General features: G+C 47.3%; 1 protein-coding gene across 1 annotated transcript in view; it reads right to left on the bottom strand.

Annotated features, from left to right (window-relative positions):
• The window catches only part of SLC33A1 (solute carrier family 33 member 1), a 179,141-nt gene that overhangs the window by 60,193 nt on the left and 96,752 nt on the right, over positions 1–22,196 (bottom strand). The window contains exon 5 of the mRNA XM_078667726.1: positions 2,876–2,993. Within this exon, the coding sequence (XP_078523852.1) occupies positions 2,876–2,993 (118 nt within the window). The remainder of the gene's footprint in view (positions 1–2,875; positions 2,994–22,196) is intronic.

Raw genomic sequence — 22,196 nt, 5'->3', positions numbered from 1 at the left:
AATGTAGGATTGTCTTTCCCTATTATGAGGTCTTCTGGCAGGGAATCCACCACCCTTACCGTGCAAGGTGTTTCGCCCTTTGGGAACAATGTGACTAAGGCGACAGGGTAGGGTTTGACATCGCCGTGTATGCACCGAATCTGGACCAGGGAATCGGGTGGGTATTGAAAGGGGAGTATCAGCTCTTTTTGAACTACTGACTGTTTACAGCCAGAATCCAATAGGGCAAGTATCGTTTTGTTGTTTATTCTGATGCTTACATGGAATGAGGGGCCCATTTCTGCAGAGTATAGGACTGCTTTCGGTATGTACCCGACCTCCATGGGCTCCTCCGCTGGTTTCTTTCGGGGGCAGAGGCAAGCAATGTGGCCACATTCCCCACACTCAAAGCACTGGGGGCCTCTGGATATAGGCGGTTCAATCCTGATTGGTCTGCTTCGTGGAAGCTCTGGTTGTATTTTCTGTTTCTTCTCCCCCTTTTGTATTATACCACTTTTTGCTGTCTTTTCGGCCTCCCAGGGTAGGGCTCTAGGTTGAGCTCTCGCGTAATTGGCTGCCATCTCTATGGCTTGCTTCGGCGAGAGGTTTGAATGTTGCTTAAGCCACCTCTGTGTTCCATAAGGGAGTTCTTTCATGAACTGTTCGAGGTAAACCCGATTAATTATCTCCTCCTTTGTACTGGTGTGGGGCCTCAGCCACTTGTCAGCTGCTGTTTTCAACCTGAAGAATAAAGTCTTTGGGTTCTCTCCTGGAGTACCTCTCTCTTTGCGGAACCTGACCCTATAGGCCTCTGCATCTAGGCCCAAATGGTCTAAAATTACTTATTTGATCTCTAAATATGGGGTGCTTCCATTAGCGTTAGCCACTTGATAGGCTGACTGAGCCTCGCCTGTCAAGAGCGGGGCTAGAAAGAATGGCCATTTTTCTTCTGGCCAACCGCATGCCCTGGCGGCTCTCTCGAAATTGGTCTGGATCTTCCCCCGACATACGTTTGTAGGGCAAACCCCGAGGGATGGTGAAGAGGTGGTCGCCTTTCTCCTTGACCCATTGCTACAGGTTCCTGGACTATCTTCTGTAAGCTTTCTAGTTGTGAGGAGATAGTGCTCTTGAATACCTCGCGATCTTGTTGGGCTGAATTCATCGGGCGTTCGACTGCCCATTCTAGTTTTTCCTGGCCTTTTATTAGGTGTTGTATCACGTTCTCCTTCACTGGATCGCTGATTGAAGTGGATCCCACTCCTGACACCAGTTGTGGCGGGGTAGAACGAACGGAGCGTAGGCCAGATCGAGGTAAGTATGGTTTTATTTTTGTTAACACCGGTTTCTGTCTACTAGTGAGTCTTTCCCCTGCAAACTTTGCTGGAGCCGTGGTGAAACTGGAGCTGTAGTGGTTGTTCAGTAAGTCGAGGTTTTCTTTGGGTCACTCCTCAGTGGGTAAAGCGGTGCAGGAGGGCATAAAGGGGTAAAAGAGAAAAGACTGGGTCAGGATAATAGTCCTCAATGGACTTGAACACACCAGGACCGGGAGAGAGGGAACACCGCTTGTCACTCATGATAAGGTGTCAGTTATCTACAAAACGGAAGTCGGGTGAAGCAGGTGAGGAGGGGGGGAAGTGAAGGGATTAAGGGAGGGGGACACACGGGGCTAAACTGTACAAGGTTTGCTTTACGGGCGTCCCCGCCTCCCAACCCGCCCGAGATTCGGTCTCGTACCTGGTAAAGCCACGCTCCCCACGAACGTGGCTCGGGGATGAGCGGTGACGTTGGCCTCCAGGCACCGGACCAGAGGGACACGACCCTTCTCCTCTCCGGTTCTCCTTGATGCCTCCGTAACTCTGCGCACTCTCTCTCCTCGCTGCTGCTGCACCTTCTCCGTACTCCTTTCCTCTTGCGCCAGTGATGCCACACGCCATGTTTTCTTCTTCCGAGGATTTATCCATTGGGCAACGGCTGACGTTTAGAGAGGGCGTGGCCTCGTCGCAGAAGAAGGTCCAGTTAAAGGCACCAGGTTCCTTTTCCTCGCCGAGTGTGTGATCTGATTCCCATGACCAATCCTGTTGGAGAGCAAAAGGAGAGGGTGATGGGGGAAAAGCAGTCCACCATTCCTTGCTGGGTTCGTGTGATCTCGTCGTCGGAGCCATTGGCAGTACTGTGGGCCATTTCTTTAGTTTTCTATTTTCTCATTTCATAGGTCCACTTTCATTTCCCTCCTTCTACTCTTTATTTTTAATTTTTAGAGCATACAACTCCGCTGACAGTGTTAATGGGCTGAGCTCTTGCCACTCATTTCACTGCAGTGAACTTCATTCTGCGCAGCTACTCCGCCTCTACACGATCACAGAATGGTATTGTCCATGGTATATAACCTTTTTACCATTCTACAATGGTGCTAAATGTGCTGGTCATGCTGGGACTGAAACTATGCACAGCCCCACTGCAGGACGGCCACTCACTTCTACGTTTCAATGCATTTGTTGTTACAAGCACATACCCACTATGTTTAAGCGGCAGCTTTTTTTCCTCCACTTTTATGCTTTGAAATTTACCTTCCAAATGTTGTCGATTTTGTGTGTATTTTGTAGCTATCTTTGGGAGTGCAAGAATGAGTCAGTGGGTGGATGCATGCATGCACGAGTGCAAATAGAAGTGGAAGAGTGCACTGTATGTGTGGTGACTTGTTCAGTGCCTAAATCCATCAATGACTGAATAGGCAGTTTAATTTATAAAATCCAGATCTAGTTGACATCTGCAATGCTTGTTTAACACTTGGTTCACCAGTAAATATGTTTGTTCCTATCAAACAAGGGGGCAGAAACATTTGAAAATGAGAAAAGGAGTAAAATGTGTTTTGGAATGAGCGAAACAAAAGTGTTACCTGATGAAGGGCATAACTCAGGAACACAACAATATAGTAATAGATAGGGAACCCTCCTTCATGTCCTACTTGAGCAGTCCACCAAACCAGCAGAGAAAATTCCAAACCCATCAATAACCTGAAAGGAAAGAGGGGACAACATGGTTTTTATTGGATTTGAAGAAAACAGTTACATTGATAACATTTATATAGGATTTACAAATACAGGTAGATTAAAAGTGACACGATGCATGTTGAGCATTACTGTTGCCCTGCAACTTCATTCATTTTAGCCATGTCTTTGAAAATATTTAGAAAGGTAGGCTAGGCAGAATGTTGCTGCTTTAGGCAACAGTAATCAGAATTTGATCCTTCACTGATGTACTGCGGCCACCTTCATAGCACACACGTGATGTATGGGATAACACACATGAAAAACTGTTTATTTTACTTCCAGCAGTCGACATATTCTTCCTTTAGTCAACAAATACCTTCAGCAACGGGATAACTGCCCTGTTAGTGATTTTATTTACTATGGCCTCTTCCAATGTAAATGAGAGTGGGTGGAGCACCTTTGCCTCCTAGTTCTCCAATGTCTCTTCTAAGCCTCCCCACAAACTGCACCAGGCAAGGGAAGAACAAAAGAGTTGGCAGCACTTGAAGGGCAACTCAGTAAGTTTATTTTCTTTATGGTTGCAGAGGGAGAGGAGACATCAATGGCAGGCTTGGGGCTAAGTGGCAAATATTTGTGCCAAATAACATTATTCGGATGATAATTGAGAGCGAACGGTTTACAGAATATATTAGAGAAAATGTGTGTTTTAGATTTTACAGCATAAAGCACACATGACAACTTAAAGGGGGACATAACTTATGGTGTATTCAGATTTATGTATTTTAGATAGATTGTTAACCTGGGCGGAAAGCAAAAATATTTATTAGCCCATGAAATTTACAGACAGATTTGGGAATACATGAGGTATAGAAAGTGGAAGAAAATGACTATTTCTTTGCCAATTTTGTGAGTAATGCGGTTAACAAAGTTTATAAAAGACATCTCAGCATTCTGCTTATAGTAGAAACCACTCAACTTCAAGTCTTGGAATTGGGTTTTCAGCTGCGCTCCTCAAGAGAAAATAGAATGGATGGTCTTTTTTTCTTATTCTACTTTTAGTGTGCAAGATTATCATACAATATAATTTTCAGGAAAGTATATTCCGTAAACAATTATGAATCAATTACCATAGAAGAGATAAATGCAATTGCCCGGGAACATGATATGAGGTGATAGACCCAATGGCTCTGAAGATCCTTTTTTTTTCGCTTTCCCTCATTAGATGGAGCATTATTATCCCAATTAGTAAATACATGATTTATCAAAGTCTCATATGTTCTTTGTTACTTAAGGACACTCACCCTGTAACCCTTTACAGTGTTTGGGTATCCAAATAAAGTCTCTTTGCATTTGCAGCACTAAAATGAGTGCAGGGTCTGCCTTTGAGATCTAGGTCAATAAACTTCTATCGCTTCATACATGGATTTCAGGGAGGAGGGGGGGGGGGTAGAAAATCAAGAGCAACTTGAACGTGAAAGCCAGAACAAAAGCAGCTTTTGATCACTTCGTGCATTGAAGCAAGACCGCATAAGATGGTATTACGCTACCTGAGCAGCTGTCAAAAGTCTCCTGTTCTAGGACCAAACAGTTTTATTCCAGAACATTCAACTGAACAGATACAAAGAAAATGCCACAGCATGCGTTACATTACCTACATAATAAGAAATAATTCCTCTCACGCCATAAGCTCCTGGATCAACTGCGATACACATGAATCCAAACACAAAATGATTGAGTAGGAGCACTAATAACATCATATTAACGTTTCTGATTTGTCTTCCACACACAGAATATTTAACTTTCAGAGAGAGCACTCTGTAATTTGGCAATAGCTGCAAAACTCTTTATGAATAGGGATACTACAGACTACAGCTGATCTGTATCATCGCAGCACCAAGGCTGAAAAACAACCATTTCAAGATCCTCCTTTGGCTTAAATCCTTCAGCTGAGACCAAGCACTTTTATAATTTGTTAGGACTTTTCATACAGTAAGGTTAATCCACTGGTTTTAAATGGATATATTCATATTCACTGAAAAAAACATAGGTTTCAGGAACGTTATAGATAGTTGGACATTTCACTCGTACAAAACAAGAGAAATCCGGCCTTTATAGTTAGGTGAGCTAACTATACCGCACGCCCCCGCAATGCACTGCTGATGATGTCACATATTACATCATTCATGAGTTATAGTTAGCTAAACTAACTAGAACAGCTGAATTTTTCTGGTTTTGTAAGAGTGAAATGTCCAACTAACTATAACGTCCCCGAAACCTCTGTTTTTTTCCAGTGTATTTCGATGGTTTTTTAAATGCTAATTTCGAACTATAACGTCCTTGAAACCTCTGTTTTTTTCAGTGAATTTCAAAGGTTTAAATGCTAAGTTCTAACTATGCCTACAGAGGTAGGACATGTGCAGAAACAGGAAGAAATGCGCAGAGAGAAGCAAGAGAAATGCAGAAAGAGGCAACAGAAGTCTAGAAAGACGAAGAAAGGTGCAGAAAGAAGCAAAAGATGTGCACAAAAAACCAACAGAGGAGCAGAAAGAGGCCTTGTTGCAAAGTCATCCTGTGCCCCCAACTTTGCTGACGGGTATTGGTGGTAACTGACTCTGACTAACCAGGACTAGAACCAGAGCAATGCTAAAAGACAGTTATTATTCAAGGAAAACACCAACATACACTAGGCAACACTATGCGTTGGGGAGTATCCCTGTGATTGGCATGCCCTCCTCTGTAAGGCCCTAGTACATAATAGGGCAGTGGGATTAAAACTACCTCTAAGTTGGAGGTGCAAAAAGATGCTTCATTAAGTAGTAGTCACGTTTGCAGAGCGGTGGAGAAAGTGTGCTGGGCCTCTGACCAGCGCTCAGGACTTCCGCTACATAGGACTTAGAGGAGGTACTAGAAGGGCTTATTGGCACCCAAAGTCCCTCAGGAGTAAATTGGACTTCATCCACCATCCCATAGTCTGCCAGGAAGCACGTTTGAAGAGTGGTGGAGAAAGGGGGGGCATGTCCTCCTAAGAAGTCTTAGCAACAAGAGGGGTAGCGGACACCCAAGGACAACCTTGGGGGCCAACTACCCCTCCTATTACCTCCAGTAAGTCCCACACAGCAGGATTGCTAAGTTCTCATAGCAGGCCACGTCCCCTTTGCCCACCACTCTGCAAATGTGGTCCGAGGCCACACACCCTTTTTACACCGCTCAGCAAACACAGCTGCTCGGGGATGAAGTCCACTTGTGTCCTGAGGTCCTCAGGACACGAGAGGACCTCATTGCCCCACCACCAGTGTGCCAAGAAGCGCGTTTGCAGAGTGGTGTCAAAAGGGGCATGGCCTCGGACCACCTCTCAGCAACGCAGCTCTGTGGCATTTTCTGGAGGTACCTGGTGGGCTAGTTGGCCCATAGGTACCCTCAGTATTCAAGGGGAATTAAGAGCTGCAGGGAGGGGGCGGGTGTGATGCTGGCTTTGTTTCTTTAGTTTCTTTTTTTTAGAAGGGGGGCTATGTAGCCCCCCCTTCTGCTACCATTTTGGGGCCCTGGGGACACCATCCCTGAGGGCCTGACCCCTATTTATTAAAAATATATATTTTATTTTAAATCCAAAAATGCCGCGTGGCCCCCCTCAGGCCACTTCTGGCCCCAGGCACCCCATCTCCCAGGGCCTGGCCTCATGGTTGGGGACCGTGGGGGGAGCCACAATGCCCCCAGGGTCCCGGCGGCACCTCACCTCCTGCGGGAGCAGACATTGCTTTTGCACAAGGGGAGCTGCTGACATGCAGCTCCCCTTGTGCAAAAGCAATCTGCTTTGCTTCATTGAAGCAAGAGTAGGTTTCCTGCTCTTGCTTCAATGAAGCAAAGCAGGGTTTGCTATGGCCCAGCATACCGCCCTGCCATAGCAAACAGCAATGTCCCGGGAGTAGGCAACCCAGGAGATTGCTGGAGCCGGCACTGGGGGGTGGCGGTCCCCAGGGCCATCAAGGGCTCCAGGAGGGGGGTCACACTGCCCCCTCCTAGCATTTTAAAGCCCCAGGAAGGTGGTGGTGCCCGGGGCTAGGGTCCACTACGGACCCTCGCATTAAAAAGAGTATGTGCCCCGGGGAGGCTGTGGTCCTCGGGGCTGCGGGGGGGCCACGTGCACCCGGCATACAATTAAATAAGACCCAGGGAGGTGACGGTCCCTGGGGGAGCGCGGAGGGGGTTTGGGACCCCCCATGCATTTATTTTTAAGCCCTGGGAAGGTGGCGGTCCCCAGGGTTGAGGGGGCGCCTGCAAATTAATTACGCATTGCCCCCGGGACATGGCCCACCCGGGGGGCTTATATAAAATGAAGTGTGGCAGCCCGGGCTTCATTTAAAAAAATCTTTTGTCCAGATTCGCGCACCCAGCATGAATTCGGCCCATTTCTGCACAAAAAATTCTTTTTTGGGCCCTGGCGATCCTTGCTGGGGCGTAACAGGCCCCACAGTGCGGGGTGGCCCCCAAGTTCGAGGGGGCCCCCTCTTCGTACCATGCAAGGAGGCTCCCTCAATTTTCGTTACGCCAGAGCGTCCTTGTGGAACCCCCTACGCAGGCTTAGGGAGTCAGGTTGTTTGTACGCTGCCACCTATTCTTGTTTTTCACCTTTTATTTTTTTTTAACTCTTTTCTTGTGACTCAGTTACCGAGTCACAAGATTGTTGCCCAAACTTCCTGGTTTGGAGTGTTGGCAGCCAATCAAACTGAAGCTTGTGCTCGGGAGGAGACAACTCCTCCTTGGTGCTCAGATATTGATTTTTTTCATTCACACCATTTTTAAAAAATGGTTGCTTTCTGAACCAAGACCTACCTTTTTGCCAAATTTGGTGTCATTCCGTTCAGCAGTTCGGGCTGTACCGGTTTCAAAATTAACATGGCGATACCGTATTTTGGGACCCCCCTTTTTTCTCGGCCCCCACTTGACAAATCACCCGAAACTTTCAAGACAAGAGCTGACCAGAGTGCCCCATGGTTTTGAAAATTTCGCGAAGATTGGTCAAACGTCACCAAAGATATTGGCAAATTCAAAAACGGTCGACCTACTGGAGATATATATATATATATATATTGTTTACCAATCCAATTTCCAAAACAATGTAAGGAAGGCACTGACTCCATGAATTAAACTCAAGAAAGGTATTTATTCCAACATGCTGCACAGACGCGTTTCGGCGGAAGCCTCCGCCTTGCTCACTCATTCTGCTGATAGTGAACCTAGCATAAATAATCTATAATCATGCTGACACATCTCAACAACGCTATGGCTTGACTGGTTGTTAATTGCCATAGTTACCATGAGTCATGAAAATAACAGAGATGAACATAGAAGAGTTTAAATATATGAACATACTCCAAACAACATGTAGTGTTTTGACCATTTAGGAAATGCTGATTCTAATATGTGTGTCCTCGGTATAGATAATGTTATTAAGTAAATTACATCATATGACCCTTTTTCCCACATTTCATGTATTAATTAACATAGGGTTATCAACCAACCGATTAAACAATTACACTCATTGTATAAGCGGCATCGTTCTAAACAGAAATAAATGGTCGGCCCATCTCAGAGACACTTTCTCTCAAGGATACACAGGGTAGTAATGTCATTATAATCATTGTACTATCGAACAAAACATGGCGACATGCCGATCTTTAAAAGTCCATGTAGGATTCATATATGGCTATGTACGGTTATATTAACAGGGCCTGACATGCCTATACCTGATAAATCATAAGCCTAAAAAATGAAGCATAGAATTAAGCCATTATGTCTACTAAGGTAAGGAGTAGTTTCTGTCCTGTAACTCCAGTTCTGTAGTAGGGGTATCTCTGTTATAGTCATAATCTAGTGAATAGTCCCGCCCATGTGCGTGGACCCCGGAGCAATCAAAAATAATCTCTTACAGTGTCGAAAAATGCAGGACTGCACAGACACTTAAGAGAGAATTTAAAGACAGATAATGCAGCCTATAAAAGCTACACTGTCCAGTACTTCAACTAGAAATTCCACCACAAAATCCACAAAACAGCAAAGCCTGTACAGATTTCCCTTGCTTGAACAGCAAACACCCTCTGGAATGATAGAGATGAGAACCTGGACAGACAAGCCCCATAGGCTGCCATTATGTGGCTCAGAATAGGATACTGTGCCTTTAAGAGAACCTTCCAGAACTTCACAGTATCCCAGAATGCACTGCAGGTCCCAGTTACTTTCAGTTCTTTTTGAAGGCGTCACACGCCAGACCTGTAGCATTCCTTACATGAATATCTCTCTCCACCGGGGAGGAGGGCGGGCGCTTATGACTATAACAGAGATACCCCTACTATAGAACTGGAGTTAAAGGACAGAAACTACTCCTTCTGTAGTAGGGGATCTCTGTCTATAGTCATAATCTAGTGAATAGAATGGCAAGCCCATCCCCACACCAAAGCGGCGGTGGAGAAACGAGGAATAACACCACTATTGTGCGAACAGATTTCGCAGCGAAGCCTGCCCAACCTGAGCGTCTGCCCTGGCATCAGTGTCCAGGCAGTAATGCTTAGCAAAGGTATGGACCGACTTCCAAGTGGCCGCCTTGCAGATTTCTGCAATGGGAACATTACGAAGCAAAGCCGTCGTGGCAGCTTTGCCCCTGGTGGAATGAGCCTTAGGTTTGCCCCCTAAGGTCTTATTAGCCTTTTGGTAACACAATTGTATGCAGGACACAATCCACCTCGAGATGGACTGTTTAGAGTTAGCAAGACCCGTTCTGACTGATCCATAATTGATAAACAATTGGTCTGACCTACGAATATCCTTGGTTTTATCCAGATAAAATTTCAACACCCTCCTAACATCCAGGGAATGTAAAGACCTTTCCGCTGGAGATGAAGGATTCTGAAAAAACATAGGCAAAGTTATAGTCTGGTTGACATGAAAATCAGAAATAACCTTGGGAAGAAATTTAGGGTGAGTACGCATAACAACCTTAGCAGCATGAAATACAGTATAAGGTTCTTGGCAACACAACGCCTGAATTTCACTCACCCTGCGGGCCGATGTAATGGCCACGAGGAACGCCGCCTTCCAGGACAGGTGCTGCAACGAAGCCTTATGAATAGGTTCAAAAGGCTCCTTCATCAATCTGGACAGCACCACATTCAATTCCCAGGAAGGCGAAGGAAGCCTGACAGGAGGGAATACTTTCTTCAAGCCTTCCAGAAAGTCTTTGATCACAGGGATCTGGAAGAAGGAAGTCTGTGAAGGGCATTTCCTGTAGGCAGTCAAAGCAGCCAGATGAACCTTAATGGAATGGACATTAAGGCCAGACTGCGCCAGATGTAGTAGATATGGAAGGATGACATCCTCCTTGCATGTCGTAGGGTCATAGTTCTTGGACTTGCACCAGATGCAAAACCTCTTCCACTTGTAAGCATAAGAAGTCCTAGTGGAAGGTCGCTTAGCCTCCTTCAGTATGTCCATGCAATCCTTTGGGAGATTCAGATGGCCATATTGCACTATCTCAGGAGCCATGCCGCCAAATTCAAAGACGAGAGGTTGGGGTGCAACATCCGCCCCCCGAACTTCGTGAGAAAGTCCGGCCTGCACGGCAGCTTCATGTGTGGAAGGAGAGACCGGTGAAGCAAGTCCATGAACCACCACTGTCTGGGCCATTCCGGGGCAATCAGTATCATCCGTGCCCTGGACTGGGACACCTTGATGAGAACCGTCGGAATCAGGGGAATGGCTGGAAAAGCGTACAGAAAGCTGTTCGACCAATCGATCCGTAACGCATTCCCCAGCGTCCCCGGCTGGTAGTACCTGGAGGCGAAGTCTCGGCATTTGCTGTTTTCGGCGGTGGCGAACAGATCTACGTCTGGAGTTCCCCACCTTGCGAAGACTTCTTCCAGTACTTCGTCGTTCATGACCCATTCGTGGTTTTTCTGAATCAGTCTGCTCAGTTCGTCTGCCTGAACATTCTGCACACCTGGCAGATGGGTGGCCGTTATCGTCAGTCCTCGGGCCAGAAGCCAGTGCCAGATCCCCTGCGCCTCCTGCGACAGAGTGCGCGATCTCGAGCCCCCCTGCTTGTTGAGGTAATACATCGTGGTCGTATTGTCCGTCTGTACAAGCAGAGAGTTGGTCTGGAAGGACGGGTGAAAGGCCTTCAGCGCCAAGTGAACAGCTCTGAGTTCCAGGAAATTGATGTGGTACGTGGACTCCGTCGGGGACCACGTCCCTTGAATCTGTAAGTCTCCGGAGTGCGCTCCCCATCCCTGGAGAGAAGCATCCGTCACGATAGTCTGAGTGGGAATGTCCTTGTGGAAGGGAACCCCTCTGAGGAGATTCTCCGCTGAACACCACCACTTCAGAGACTGAAGAGCATGCAGAGACAGTCGTATCTTGTCATCCCAAGATCCTCTCCTCTGGTCCCACTGATCTTCCAAGCACTCCTGCAGCGGTCGCATGTGCCGCCGCGCATGTGGCGTCAGGAAGATGCAAGAGGCCATCGATCCCAGTAGGGAAGACACAGTCCTCACTGTCGTAGATGGCGTGGTCATGAGAGCCTGAACCTTCCGAAGGAGTGATAATCATCGCTCCTCCGAAGGAGACACGCTTGCCGACAGCGTATTGATGGAGGCTCCCAAGTACTGAATGCATTGGACCGGAGTCGGGACAGACTTGGACATGTTGATGTGCAACCCCAGCTTGTTCAATAGAACGCACGTCTTCCGGAAGTGCGCTTGAGCTTCCGAGAAGGAGGAGGCCTTGATCAACCAATCGTCCAGGTACGGGTAGACAAACACCTTGTTCTTCTGCAGGTGTGCCGCTACCACTGCCATGCACTTTGAGAAAGTCCTGGGCGCAGACTTCAGCCCGAACGGAAGTACCGTTTACTGATAGTGATTGGTGCCGACTTGAAATCGCAGGAACTTCCTGTGTTTGTGTGCAATGGGCACATGGAAGTATGCATCCTGTAGGTCTATGGCACACAGCCAGTCCCCCTGTTGCAGCTGAGGATAAATCTGATGCAACGACAGCATGCGAAACTTTTCTCTGCGAATACACTTGTTTGCCTGTCGCAAGTCTAGAATGGGCCTGAACTCGTTCTTGTCCTTCTTGCGGACCAGAAAGAACCGGGAGTACAGACCTCTTCCTCTTTGAGACAGAGGTACGTCTTCTATCGCCCTTTTCCTTAACAGGATGTCGGCCTCCGCCTGGAGCTCACGCAGCTGATACCGCGAGCTGACCGTAGGAATCGATGGAGGAGGGCTGGTGAACCGAAGACTGTATCCATTGCAAACAATATTCAGCACCCACTTGTCCTGAGTCATTTCTTTCCACTCTGCCAGAAAAAATTGAACGCTTCCCCCCCACCGGAGCGGGTAACGGATGAAGGGGAAGTAACCGGTCAGGGTCGAGACCCGGCCGGGCCTTTGTTCACAGTAGAGGACTGCTGTCCACCTCTACCCCTCTGGCGTTTTTGAAAGGGTCTCCGGAACTGCTGCTGTTGCTGTTGCTGCTGTTGTCCCGAAGACTGTCCTCCTCCTTTCCCCTGCGAACCGAACCGTCTCTGGAACGGGCGGTAGGGCTTCTTTTCTTTGGGCTTCTCCAAGCCCACAGCCGTCAGGGTCTCCGCCTCAGCCTTCATGCGGGCCATTTCATCATCGGCATGTTTTCCGAACAGTGTTTCTCCGGAAAAGGGCAGATTGGCCACCCGCTGCTGTGCCTCAGGCTTGAGTGACGTAAGTCTGAGCCAAGCATGGCGGCGCTGGTTGACCCCGTGACAGTAACCATGGGCCGCCAACAGCGAGATATCCGCAGCGGCGCTGATGACCTGGTTTGAAACCAGCATCCCTTCCTTAGCTATTTCTTGGAAGTCCTCCCTCCTGTCGCGAACTGTTCCAGGGAATCCCACAGTGCACGGCCGTACCGCCCCAGCAATGCCGAATCGCTGGAGGCTTTCATAGTCGTGGAAGAAGTCCCACAAGCCTTCCTTCCAGCCGAATCAATCCAACGGCTTTCTTTATCAGGCGGCACGGTGGAGGACGGGGAGGTAGAATGTAACTTCCTGGCCTCCGTCACTATCACGGAGTCGGGTACTGGGTCCATCCGCAGGAAGGCCGGGTCCGAATCCGGTGCCCTGTACTTCTTCAGAAGTCGGGAGGGAGCGGCCTTCACCACCGCAGGCGTAAGGAACAGCTCCTCCGCAGGTTCGACCAGTCCTAGCACCAATGGCAGCAGAGGGCGAGACAGATGCTTCTTGTGAAGTGTCTCGAATATCACGGACGTCGTAGGTGTAGGAGCCGTCACCGTGATACCCAATTTCACAGCCCCCCTCAGGAGAACCTCCTGGAACGTGCTGATGTCGTCTACCGGAGACACCCTTGTCTCCGGGGAGTCCGATAAGGTAGGTGAATAGGAGCGAGTCCTAGAGGAGTCCGTACGGGACCTGGATCCTCGCCTCCTATGGCGATGCCTAGATCTAGTGGAGGACCTGTGTCTACTCCTCGATCTTCCTCTCCGTCCGGAGTGCGACCGTGATCTCCTAGGTCTGGGACGCTCTGCCGGCTTTCCCGGGGCAGGCGTCTTGGGCTTGGATGGGACCTGCGGCTTAGGAGTCCCTTTGGGAGGGGTCGGAAGCCTGGGAAACGAGACCGACCTAGGTGGAACCGGGGGCGGCCTCTCTGGCACATGAGGCCGAGGTACCGGTGGAGGTGGTGGAGGTGGTGGAGGCAGAGGAGGCAACGGAGGAGGGGTCGGAGCCCTCGGAGGGAGACCCCTCGGCAACGGAGGCGGGGGTGTAACATGCTTCTGTGATGGAGTATACACCTCGGAGTACACCGATCCCGGTGATCCGCCTTCCTTTCCAGATCCGGACTGTGGAGAGCCTCCCACAGCATCAGGCCTCTCACCACGATTCCTCGACGTCGAAGATCGGTGACCAGACGGCGAGCGCAGGCCCCTCGACGTCGAGCGCCTCTTCGGCGTCGACCGTCTTCCATGCCTCGGCGTCGACCGTCTTCCATGCCTCGACGTCGATCTCGTCCGCCTCGACGACGACCTCTTGATTCTCGACGACGACCTCTTGCGCCTCGACGGCGACCTCGACGGTGACGTCTTCCGCCTCGACGGCGGCCTCGACGACGAGGATCCCCTCGACGACGATCGCTTCATCTTCGCCGACGGCGAACGGCGGTGTCGCCTCGACGGCGAGCGCCGACGCCGGGCCCGTCGACGTCGATCACTCGACGCCGACGATGACGACGACGAAATCGTCAAAGGAGACTTCGACGGCGGCCTGTGTAACTCCCTCGACGTCGACCGTCGACGTTTCTTCGACCCAGAGCCCTGGGGAGATGGGGAACAGACCGTAGGCATCCCTCTCGACGTCGTGGTCAGTGCCACCGACCCCGACGGAGAATGGGAATGTTTGCTGGTCTTCCTGCCCCTGGGGAGCCCCCCAGAGGTCTCAGCATGGCAGAAGAAGCCCCTCCAGACCCACCTTGCGCCTTCAGCCTTCTTTCCTCGAGGCCCTGAAGCCTGATCTTCTGTCTTTCCTTCAGGGTCCTGCCAGAGAAGCCTTGACAAATCTCACACTCCTCAGGGATGTGGGAAGAGGGAAGGCAGAGGATACACACCTCATGGGAATCTGATTTTGCCTTCTTCCTGGAGCACTCCGGGCATTTGTCAAATAATGCAGGCATATTTGACATCAAAAAGGAGCAAAAACCAAGAAGAACAGCACTAAAGTACTTTAGAAGCACTCAAATCGAAATTACAGTGAAAAAACACCAATAAACCCTTGAAAAGGGAGAGCTCAATGCTCCAGGGTCCTGCTTGCAGGAGCCGGAAAAAAGAACTGAAAGTAACTGGGACCTGCAGTGCATTCTGGGATACTGTGAAGTTCTGGAAGGTTCTCTTAAAGGCACAGTATCCTATTCTGAGCCACATAATGGCAGCCTATGGGGCTTGTCTGTCCAGGTTCTCATCTCTATCATTCCAGAGGGTGTTTGCTGTTCAAGCAAGGGAAATCTGTACAGGCTTTGCTGTTTTGTGGATTTTGTGGTGGAATTTCTAGTTGAAGTACTGGACAGTGTAGCTTTTATAGGCTGCATTATCTGTCTTTAAATTCTCTCTTAAGTGTCTGTGCAGTTCTGCATTTTTCGACACTGTAAGAGATTATTTTTGATTGCTCCGGGGTCCACGCACATGGGCGGGACTATTCACTAGATTATGACTATACACAGAGATCCCCTACTACAGAACAGGATTTATACAAAATATAGAAATAGGATAAGACTTCATCGGTGTAAGGGCGCCTTAATCACACACCGTCTCCCAGTGGAGTAAGTGAACCATAGCCTTGTATCTGAACACTGTTTGCGCAAAATTCAATATACGAACCTCTAAATGTCACCTGAATTTGTTACCACACCAATTGCGTGACTCTTTGTATCCTTGTCTCTTACATATATTCATGGCATACTGATTTTGATCATGCACCAGAAAAACAATTTTAAATAATAATATACCTCAAACGAAAGTATTTACATATGTAATTAAGCAGATATGTTCATGGAATGGGATTACGAACGGGAGTAGCCTGACACTGGATTATAAATGCACTGTTAACGCTTCGTCCGAGTTAAGCCCATTGGGAATCTTTGAATCTAGTAGAATGATATATCTGGATTCCAGGCGTCTTAAAGCCAGCCTGCAATTCCCTCCTCTAGGATTTTTGGGGACACTGTCTATCACAAAGTAGGAGATGTGTTTGATATTCCCTTCATGCAGTGTGTTGATGTGCCTGGCCACTGGGTATGTTGGGTCATTGTTAGTTATGGCACGTAAGTGCTGTAGGATCCTAATGGTGGGCTTGGTGGATTGTACTGCCCACGTAGCGCTTCCCACAACTGCAAACCAGTACATAGACGGCATACTCGGTCTTACATGAGTAGCCACCCCTGATGATATAAGGTTTATTTCTGAATGGCACTGTTACCTCTTTCATGTTAGTACCCCGTTTGCATGCTCTGCACTTAGTGCACTTTCTGAACCCTTTTTGGATCGGCGGCCATGTGACAGGTTTTACCAAGGTCGGTGCATTGCAGACCAATTCGCTGCGCATCGATTTAGCCTTCCTAGATGTAATAGAAGGTTTATTGCCGTTCAGATGTCCTATCACTGGGTCATTACGTATTAGTGGCCAATGTTTTTGCAAGATTCTCCTTACATGGTTATGGTAAGTGTTGTATCCCATTATCATCCTAGGGATGTTAGATGTGGGCTTGGATTGTTTGTCTTTATTTTCCCCTTCATTGGAAAATAAAAGATCCTTCCTGTTCTTGGTTTTGCATTTTTGTTCTGCCTTTGCCAATATTTGTGGTTTGTATCCTCTCCTGCCAAGTCTCTCAAACAAGTTGGTTTTTGCCTTTTCCATGTCTCTCAAACAAGTTGGTTTTTGCCTTTTCCATGCCTGCTTCTGTACTACAATTGCGGGTCATGCGCAGACATTCCGCATATGGGATAGATTCTTTTAATTTGACAGGGTGAAAGCTTAGCGCATGGAGCACTGCATTACCCGCTGTCTGTTTTCTATATGTTCTTGTCTGTATTTTGTTGTGCTCTACATAGAGTTCTAGATCTAAGAATTGGATCATATCTTTATTCGTGGAGCATGTGAATCTCAGGTTTAGAGCATTCTCATTCAGATCTTTGGCGAATGATTCTGCACTCTCTGTTGACCCTCTCCATAGAATAAAAATGTTGTCTATGTAGCGTTGATAAAGTACTACATGTTCCGACAGAATCATACCCATGGTGGTTGCCAGTACTTGCTCCTCCCACCAGCCCATATGCAGAATTCGCATAGCTGGGGGAGAAGCAAGTACCCATAGCTGAACCCTGTAGTTGTTTGTAGTGCAGTTTATCAAAAAGGAATGTGTTGTTGTTTAAACACCACTCCACCATTTGTAGTATCATGAGTGAATGTTGATACAATGCTATCGGTCTTTTGTTAAGGTAGTATTGTAATGCTTTTAGACCATCTGTGTGTCGAATGCTTGTATATAATGATTGAACATCCAACGTTATAAATACATAGTCATCATTCCAATTAAGATCATACAGCGGTTTTAGAAAATCCCCACTGTCTTGTAGATAGGCTGGTAAGTCTTTTACAAAAGGCTGAAAGAAATGGTCCACATAGGTGCTGGTATTCTCGAACAGGCCGCCAATGGCCGAAATAATTGGTCTCCCTGGTGGTCGTGTTGGGTCTTTGTGTATCTTGGGTATCAAGTATAGTTGGGGTGTGGTGGGATAATCGTTTTAAAAAAAGTTAAATTCTAGCTTGTTGATTAGGCCCATGCTTCTCCACCTGTATAGTTCAGCATGATACCGTTCTTGTATTCCTACAATCAAAGTGGGGCTCACTCTGCAGTAGCATTCATGATCCTGCAAAAAACGGTCGACCTACTGGATGGATGGATGGATATATATATATGCTCCACAACACCTCCGGCAAGCTGTTCAGCAACACCAGCAAGAGAGGAGACGGACCACAGGAACAGGTGCAAAGATTTTATTTAGCACAGAAAAACAGCTACGCGTTTCAGGCTACACGAGCCCCTGTACACGGTGTGTGTGCGTACGCGTACACACACGCGTACGCGTGTGTGTACACACACACACACACACACACACACACACACACACACACACACACACACACACACACACACACACACACACACACACACACACACACACACACACACACACACACACACACACACACACACACACACACACACACACACACACACACACACACACACACACACACACACACACACACACACACACACACACACACACACACACACACACACACACACACACACACACACACACACACACACACACACACACACACACACACACACACACACACACACACACACACACACACACACACACACACACACACACACACACACACACACACACACACACACACACACACACACACACACACACACACACACACACACACACACACACACACACACACACACACACACGGTTTTTCAGTAGTTTCAAAAATGTATATATCATCTCCTCAGAGAAGAAAAATGCTTTGATCATGTAAAAGAAATAGTGTTCTTTAGGAAGACACTCCTGCAAACAAGTTCCAGAGCTTAGGGGTGAAACTGAGAAGGCTTTATCTGACGCTGAAGAACCAAAATATTGTTTAAAAAATATCATGGTGTAACAGTATCGGTCAAACATATTGGGGGTCTGAATATAGAAGGTAAGAAGATCACTTTTTATCCATTTCATATTGTTTTTTTTCAAATACTGTGGTATATCATTTACTTTAATATGGTTGCATTAAATATAATTTTTCAATTAAATATGTATATTATTTTGTAAGCATTCGTATTAGAATTGTTCTACTTTTTGTAGTATAGTCTAAGTTTTAATGCGTAACTAATACATTATTACATTTTAATAGTTAATTACCATTTAAAAGCGGGTTGTTGGGTTTGTAGGGGAATAAGGTGGTAATTTTAATTATAAATTGCTTTTATTTAAAATGAATTTGTATGTTAAATATTTAATTTTTTAAAACAATAAAAGATATTTGGGATACATCAAAGAGCGAATAAACCATTTACCACAATCTCACGGTTAAGAATACTAAAACCAGCTCAGACTATACATGAAAATGGAAAAAGTTCTAGCAAAAACCTAAATACATATAAAATGCAGATTAATGAGGAAGGACAAATATTGCTACATTATCCCGATTATAAGACTATCCTGCCTTTCTCCTCATGCACCAAACACAATGGAGGCATATTGCCCAACCACAAACAATACATTCTCTCGTGTCAGTCTTCAAAATCCTCAGTAGAGAGGCATGCTGCTGAACCCCCAGAATGCATACTGGAATAATCTATTATCTTCCAGGGGATCCTCATCTATAGTCGTAACCACTAGAATATTCCCGCCCATGTGCGGTACCCCGAAAACACAATCATATAAGTGACCCACATATATCTCTCTCTCTCTATATATATCTATCTATCTCTATATCTATCTCTCTCTCTATATCTATCTATCTATATATATACACACACACATACATACACACATATATATATATATATATATATATATATACATACATATACACACACATACATATATACACACATACATACATATATACATACATACATATATACATATACCAAATAATCCCAATGCCTAGACAGGCAATTCTGGTGCAACACAAGGGCACAGACTCCGTAAGCTGGTGTGAATAACGATGGAAGTTTATTTACTCATCAAAATAGTCCAACATGGCGCGTTTCGGCTGCCAGACATGCAGCCTTGATCACATAGTGCTCTGTGTGAACATGTGCTCAATATATACAGGTGAAAAAAGCAGTCTGGTTACTATGGCTATTGCAGTGAGTAAGTGGATTTACTACATTTTCTACTGCGCAAGATCGTCTATGACATGATAGGTTTATGTGCGAACATAGAGAGCAGACTAAATACACATGCGACTTCACAGCTTGAAATTGTAAATATTTAGAGCTCTCTCAGGCAGACACCGGATTAACCTTCACATATTTCAATGGAAATACTTTCGGCCATATGGAATGAAACCCTAATGCATGCTGCAACCAATGCAAAATGGCAACGTAATAGAAAGATATTGCAGTGCCTTACAAAACAAGCAAGCGTTCGACATGCGTCTAAGTGGAAGGGCTGAAATAATGTTTCCATTTTGAAAGAACCTCCAGGGTCTCGCGAAGTAACTCCCTGCCAAGTCTGGGTAAGTGAATCTGCACTTATCGAAATATATATATATCAAATGCAGCCTTACACACACTAGAGCTGAATAATGCTGTAAGGACTTCTCATTATATCATAAAGAATACATTAGAAACAGGGAAAAACAACAGCAGAACATGTTTAAAAACTGTTTTAATGTTTAGCACTTAGCACAAACTCTCAGATAAGACTGAAAGCATGGACAGCTCCCAGGCTGCATTGCAGAAAACATAGCCTAAAAAGGCTGAAAAGCTAACTCATAGCAACAAAGAAATAAACTGGCACCCTGCCTTTAAGGCAGTCATGACCCCCAGCTTCCCATCATGCCTCAGGGGTGACAGTTAGGTTAGTTGTTCTTTCCGGCTCCTTCAGGAAGGATCCTGGTTGCACAGCTCCACTTTCTGATTTTAGTCAGAAATAATCTTCACTTTTTTGGAAATGTTTGACTTACTTCGACGTCTTTCATCTTTTGAAGTAAGGTTCTGTCCTTTTTTGGGCATGTTTTCATCTCAAAATGCCATCTCTTTTTGACCAGGCCAAGGCCAGGTCAGACTCTCATGAGGTCTGTATTCTTTGTTTACCCAAGGACCATGTCCCCAAGACTTGTCCTCATTACCAGTCCCTCTCCAAAAGGACTCTAAAAGACAGAGAAAGGATCAGTCTTTATGGGCTGGCAGAGAAGGCATCTTCCGGAGGCAGATCACCGGTGAGGAAGTGCTCCAAGAGGGCGAGATCTCCATCCAGAAGCAAAGTCCCTCGCTCTTCTGCGTCAGCGTCGGGCTCGGCGCTGAAAAATCTACCACCGGTGGGTCATTTGTCCAGGAAAAGACCATAGACGGGGGGGGGTCGCCGTCGAGAAGGCATCGTCATTCAGGTACGTCGTCCATGTCGAAGAATCGTGATCATCTGCCCTAGTCAACCCGGCGACTATCAGCGTCGAGGAGCAGAAGCCCTCCACCATCATCAACTCGGCGACGAGGATTAACAGCCCTCCGACGTCTTTAACTCGGCGACGAGGAGCAGAAGTCCCTCGCCATAGTCAGCTCGACGTTCGGCGTCGAGGGCGGGTACCCCTCCGTCATCGTCAGTCCATCGGCGATCGTCGTAGAGGGTCAGGTGCCCTCCGCCTTAGTCAACCCTGCGACTGTCTCCGTTGAGGATCGGAAGCCCTCCGCCGTAGTCTCGACGACGATCAGCGTCGAGGATTAGAAGCCCTCCACCGACGTCGTCTCGGTGACGATCGGCGTCGAGGAAGAAGAGCCCTCCGCCGTCGTCAAAACGGCGACGATCGGCGTCGAGGAGCAGAGGCACTTCGTCTTAGTCAGCACGGCGACGTTCGGCTTCGAGGAGCAGAACCCCTACGCCGCAGTCGGCTCATCGGAGTTCATCATCGAGACAAAGTGATGGTCCGGCGTAGTCTGCAAGGCACTTGACGTCGAGGAACAGAGAGTCGATGTCGAGTCCGGTTCCAACACCAGGCCGGACATAGACCTCGAGAAGGATGTCCAGGTCGGCGTCGAGAAGGGCTCAGTCAGAGCAGGTCACACGCCCAACGTCGAGACACACATCAGTGAGGTCTGGAGAAGGATCTGTGGTTCCAGTGACCGAATCAGCGTCTTGACACTCATCTTCTCACTCTTCAAGACATCCTTCAGTGGGGCATTCTCCATCTGCCTCACCAGAAAGGCATTCAGGCAGACCAAGTCATAGATCTCCTTCGCAGCACAGGGATGCTTCCCCTGCTGTTCATTTGTCCCCAAGATGGCTCCTTCTCCTACATCATTGGAGTAAAGATACAGGAGCATACCGACAGATGCAAGAATACGCCAGTCCCCTTCATAGATCACCTCTGCAAAAATTGGTGCAGGAAGTGGATAGATCGCCCTCGCCCAGATGTAGAGAACATGCGGGCAGGTCACGGGAGCGCAGACATAGTTCCCATCGCAAAAGGAGAAGGTCACCTACGTGGTCTTCCTCTACCACTCGATCCTCGAAGACGGACTATTCACCCACTCTATCGGATAGCCCTTTGTCAAGAGTATCACCGATAGATGACATTAAAACATATCATGATGTGCTTCAGAGAGGGGCTCAGAAGCTGAACATCGAAATGTCTACCCCTCAGGTGAGACTCTACATCAGAGAGCAGCTTCTCGTCCATTGCTTCCTCTGGTTCCCGGTCTTCTGGAACCGGTGATGGACATTTTCCTCACACCAGCTACGATTAAGGCTGCACAAGTGAGGATTCAAAAGAAATACAAGCCGGCAGCAACAGACCCTGTGTTCTTGAAATCTGATCTGCCTGCGGACTCTGTTATAACTGTGTCAACGAGGAAAACTCATGCAGTAGCTGCGCCTTCGTCAGTCCAG

Source organism: Lissotriton helveticus, chromosome 11 (genome assembly GCF_964261635.1).
Source record: "Lissotriton helveticus chromosome 11, aLisHel1.1, whole genome shotgun sequence".
Taxonomy (NCBI): domain Eukaryota; kingdom Metazoa; phylum Chordata; class Amphibia; order Caudata; family Salamandridae; genus Lissotriton; species Lissotriton helveticus.
This window is presented reverse-complemented; position numbering and strand designations above follow the sequence as displayed.